The 5,258-nt window shown below is 40.7% G+C and overlaps 1 protein-coding gene across 1 annotated transcript; it reads right to left on the bottom strand.

The window, feature by feature from the left end:
* Window positions 1–345: 345 nt before the first annotated feature.
* LOC133814862 (uncharacterized) lies at window positions 346–2,709 on the bottom strand. The gene is made up of 5 exons (XM_062247770.1): window positions 2,004–2,709; window positions 1,510–1,773; window positions 876–1,396; window positions 660–729; window positions 346–617 (listed from the first exon to the last, which is right to left on the bottom strand). The coding sequence occupies exons 1-5, from the start codon at window positions 2,707–2,709 to the stop codon at window positions 346–348; spliced, it is 1,833 nt and encodes a 610-aa protein (XP_062103754.1).
* Between the last annotated feature and the right edge of the window lie 2,549 nt (window positions 2,710–5,258).

Raw genomic sequence — 5,258 nt, 5'->3', positions numbered from 1 at the left:
TTGGAACTCCACGTTCTTGAGGAAAGGAAGAAAATTTATTCAAGCAACATTCACAAAACAGATACAAAACCAGTAGTAGCTAACAGCTACAACAAACAACAAGAAAGGAAGAGTTAAAGGGAGTTTATAAGGCCAATTACATCTCTTTCTCGTTTCTTTGCCTTAGTAAAATTAATTCCCTTAACTCTAGCTTTGATATCTAATTTAATAGATAAACTAACTACCTTCACCGAGCTACAACACAAACCTATTTCTATTACACCAAACAGAATAAAACACTGCTGAAAGAATAACATTCCACACCGAAGACAGCAAGTCGGAACAGGCTTTGGTGCACCAAATCTTTCAGGCTTCAATGTTAGAAGGCCAGCCACTAAAACCAGACCAGGAACTAACATCCTGCAGAATTTTCTTAGTAAAAGTGAAGTAAAAAAAGAGGTGTTGATGGGTCTCAATGACACTTTCACAAACAGGGAAGTAATAAGAGGCCAGCTCCATTATTTTCCCAAGATGATCTCGAGTGAGAAGGTGATCATTCATCGCTTTCCAGGAGATAAATCTGTGTTTCGAGACACATAAATGATGCCATATTGCAGAAGCATATTGAACATTGCTTGCTGTTATAAGAGAAAGATAAAAAGATTTCGCTTTGAACTTACCTCTTAACCCCGAAGAAGTAACAGCAGCACAATCAATAACATTTCTCAGCTTCAAGAATTTCCGAAAGTACTAGCTTGTGTCATTTTTTAAAGGGACAGACCAGAAACTTTGACCTTTAAGGTAGATCGAATCGATCCATTTGACCCACAGGCAGTCCTGTTTGCTCGAAATTGTCCAAATGTGCTTGGCCATCATCGCAATGTTCCATTTCCTACCTTCAAAGAGGCCAACTCCTCCATACTTTTTGGGAAGACAAACTTGTTCCCAAGAAGTGAGTGAAGCTTGCTCCGATTCCCTTTCAACCCCCAAAGAAAATCTCTGCAGCTTTTATCAATGGCAGCAACGACTTTTTGAGGTAAGATGAAGATACTCATCCAAAAATTCCTAATACCAAGAAGGACTGAATGAATGAGTTGGGCTCGACCCGCAAAAGAAAGATTCTTGCTCGCCCAAGAATGGAGGTTCCGTTGAATTTTATCAATAATTCCCCCACAGTCTGCCGCTCTCCATTTTGTTGGTCTTAGATGAACTCCAAGATACTTAAGCGGGAAAGAGCCTTCTTCCATTTGAGCAATCTCCAAAAGTTGAGTTTTACAATCATCATTAATGCCTCCAAAGTATATATGAGACTTTGTGTTGTTGATTGAGAGACCTGTTGTATCACAAAAGCTATTAATGGCTGACTGAGTGAGACTCATTGATTCCTCATTACCCTTGCAAAAAATGACTAGATCATCTGCAAAACAGAGATTGACAAGTTTTAAATGTTTACATAAGGGGGTGGAAACCAAATACTTTTTGTTCAGAAGTCTGAAGCAATAGCCGAGTTAGATACTCCATTATTAGAACAAACAAGAGAGGAGATATCGGATCTCCTTGTCGAAGACCCTTTTCCCCCTCTAAAAGTGCCATGAAGTCGACTATTGAGCATCAGCGAATAAGAGGTTCCCTTTAAACAAACCAGCACCCAATGAATGAATCTCAAAGGGAAGCAAAGACCCTTGAGAAGGTCACCCACAAACTGCCAATCAACTGTGTCGTAAGCTTTACTAAGGTCGATCTTCATAAGCATCTTGCTGAAATGTTTTTCCTCGTATAACCCTTGAGCAAGTCCTGAAAAATAAGGATATTATGAGCCAGGAGACGATTTTTAATGAAAGCCCCTTGATTACTGTGGATCAATGAAGGAAGGACTTCAGACAAACGAGAACATAGCATTTTTTAGATGCATTTATAGAGCGTATTGCAGCAAGCAATAGGTCTATAATCTGCTGCAGTATTTGGGGAATCAATCTTCGGGATGAGGAAGATAACAGTCTCATTAAGTTCGTTGGGGAGCACACCATCTCGAAAAAAATTTAGCACTGCCATGCTAATGTCATTTCCTATCTCATTCCATAGACCTATGAAAAATCCTGCACCAAACCCATCCGGACCGGGGCTCTTAATTGAGTGAATACCAAACATAGCTTCTTTCACTTCTTCCTTAGAGAACGGCCTAATCAGATTGACCTGCTGCATAATAGTAAGCTTTTCACCAAATTTTAGGCAATTGATATCAATCTTTTTATTGGTCGAACTCTTCTTCCCCATAAAATTCCTGAAGTGATTAAAGTAATGCTCTACCACCTTGTCATAATCATCGATCACCTCATCATTTACTACATAGGAAGTAATTCTATTCTCAGCCCTCCTCTTCTTCATAATAGCATGAAAGTAATGGGAGTTTTCATCATTAAATTGCAGCCATGTTATTTTACTGGTTTGTTGGAGGAAACTAACATACCTCGTCCTCGCTTGAGTAAACTCTTGAAGCTTGGTCTGTTCAGCTAACTGGTGCACTGAATTGAGCGGGTCATTAGCTAAGTCATCTTGGGCCATATTGAGGTTTTCCTTAGCTACCTGATAGCTATGAGGAATGTCTACCAATTCCTTTTTGTGGAATTTCTTCAACACATGTTTCACCCTGTAGAGCTTTTGGATGATGCCAGCAAGGCCTTCCTTAATGGTGGGCTTGTTCCAACTATCAAGAACAGTATCTTTGAACATGCTATGATACATCCAGCAGTCAAAGAACCTAAAAGGCTTGGAACTCCACGTTCTTGTGTTTGGGATCGGCATAACTTTTCTGCCTGCTTTGAGAAGCGAGCATCCGAGATCTGATCTTTTCAATAGCCTCATTGGTCCTCTGAACTGCCTCAGAACCCAAGTATTTCCTTTCTACTGTCTCATCCCAATGAATGGGAGATTTGAATTTACTACCATACAACATCTCATATAGGGGCCACCCCAATGGTCGGCCGATAGGAAAACTCTATCATAGGAAAATGCTTACTCCAGGACCCATCGAACTCCAGCACACATGCTCACATAATATCCTCTAATATCTGTATCGTCCTCTCAGATTGTCCATCTGTCTGAGGATGATAAGCAATATTGAACATCAGTTGCATAAACTTCACCAAAACTTGGAAGTGAATGTGGGCTCCCGATCTGGCACGATCAACCTTGAAGTCCATTGAAGGCGCACAATCTTTCTCACAAAGAGATCTGCATATTGGTAAACTGTATAAGTTGTCATCACTAGTAAGAAGTGATCTAACTTGGTGTATCAATCCATGATAACCCACAACGAATCATGTTGGCCCACAATCCTGGGTAACCCTACCACGACATCCATTGTAATATCCTCCCATTTCCACTCTAGGATATCCAGAGGCTGTAATAGCCCTACTGGTCTCTGATGCTCAACCTTGACCTGTTGACATGTCAAGCACTTAGCCACATATTCTGTCACATCCCTCTTCATCCCATGCCACCAATATAGCAATCTCACTTCCTGATACATCTTCCTGTTGCCTGTTTGCAAAGAGTAAGGGGTAGTATGAGATTCATCCAAAATTTCCCGTCTAATAACAGTGTCCATCGAAACACAGATCTGACCCTTGTACTTCAGCAAGCCTATATCTGAAACTGTATAGTGCCTAGACACTCCAGCTAGGATGTCCCCAATTGACCTTCCTTTATCTTTTCTAATAGCGTAGACTGTAGCGTGATATTGGCCAACTGGCCCACCAACAACTCTACACCAACTCTGGTCATATCCTCTGCCAACTCTCTTGATATCTGTCTCACACTGTATATCTATCCCGGACCTTTCTAGCTTAAGGCATCTGCCACCGCGTTGACCTTTTCTAGGTGATACAGGATTTCATAATCATAATCCTTCAGCAACTCCAGCAACCGCCTCTGTCTCATGTTTAGATCTTTTTGTGTGAAAAAGTACTTCAGGCTTTTCGGGTCATTATAAATCTCACACTTCTTCACATAAAGGTAATGCCTCCATACCTTTAATGCAACGACCACTACTGCTAACTCTAGATCATGAGTGGGGTATCTCTGTTCGTACTCTTTCCACTGACATGATGTATATGCAATCACCTTTCCCGACTGCATAAGAACACAACCCAAACCCTGATGGGAGGCATCACAGTATACTACAAACTTCTCTCGATCTATTGGAAGACTCAGAACTGGATCTATAATCAATCTCTGCTTCAATTTCTGGAAGCTGGTCTCACACTTATCTGACCATGCAAACTAAAAATTCTTGCATGTCGGCTCAGTTAATGAGGTAGCAATCTTCGAGAACCCTTCCACAAAACGCCTATAATAACCTGTAAATCTAAGGAAGCTCCTAATCTTAGAGGCATTCCTTGGCCTTGGACAATCTCTAACTGCCTCAATCTTGGCTGGGTCCACCTTGATCTCATCCCTGCTGACAATATGACCCAGGAAAGTTACTTGAGGTAACCAGAATTCATATTTTTTAAACTTAGCAAACAGTATATTTTCCCTTAGTCTCTATAGAACCAATCTCAGATGTTGCTCATGTTCTAACTCTGACTGAGACCAGAAAATCTTCGATGAAGAAGATCACAAATCGCTCTAGATAATCTTTGAATACCCTGTTCATTAAATCCATAAAGCAGTTGGGGCATTAGTCAACCCAAAGGACATGACTAGAAACTCATAAAGTCCATACCTGGTGCGAAAAGAAGTCTTTGATATATCTCCCTCTTTGATCCTCAGCTGGTGATATCCAGATCGAAGATCTATCTTTGAGAATACCATCTTTCCCTGCAATTGATCGAACAAGTCATCTATCCTTGGCAGAGGATACTTGTTCTTAGTTGTTAACATGTTCAATTCTTTGTAGTCAATACACATCCTAAGAGAACCATTTTTTTTCTTTACAAATAGGACTGGTGCACCCCATGGTGAGAAACTGGGTCAAATAAAACTCAAGTCTAACAACTCCTTGAGTTATACCTTTAGTTCTTTCAACTCTGCTAGGGCCATTCTGTAACGTACCCTAGACACTGACTCTGTCCCTGGTGCCAGTTCAATAACAAATTCAATCTCTCTATGTGGCGGCAACCTTGGAAAATCCTCTGGAAACACATCTAGAAATTCACACACTAATCTAGAATCCTCTGTTTCCACTCGCACGTCGTGAGTGGTATATACCACACTGGCTAAAAATCCTAACCACCTTGTAATAGATCTCTAGCCCTCAATACAAATATCATAGGTAC

The sequence above is a fragment of the Humulus lupulus genome, chromosome 2 (assembly GCF_963169125.1).
Source record: "Humulus lupulus chromosome 2, drHumLupu1.1, whole genome shotgun sequence".
Classification (NCBI taxonomy): Eukaryota; Viridiplantae; Streptophyta; class Magnoliopsida; order Rosales; family Cannabaceae; genus Humulus; species Humulus lupulus.
The sequence above is the reverse complement of the archived record's forward strand: the minus strand, read 5'-3'. Positions and strand labels throughout refer to the sequence as shown.

Bases quoted from the DNA above. Each gene is read 5' to 3' on its own strand.
- LOC133814862 (XM_062247770.1), bottom strand. From the start codon at position 2,709: ATGTTCAAAGATACTGTTCTTGATAGTTGGAACAAGCCCACCATTAAG. The intron at 1,774-2,003 runs GTGTGCTCCCCA...CTTATTTTTCAG, and splicing joins GCTAAATTTTTTTCGAGATG to GACTTGCTCAAGGGTTATAC. The intron at 730-875 runs GTAGGAAATGGA...GACACAAGCTAG, and splicing joins AGGAGTTGGCCTCTTTGAAG to TACTTTCGGAAATTCTTGAA.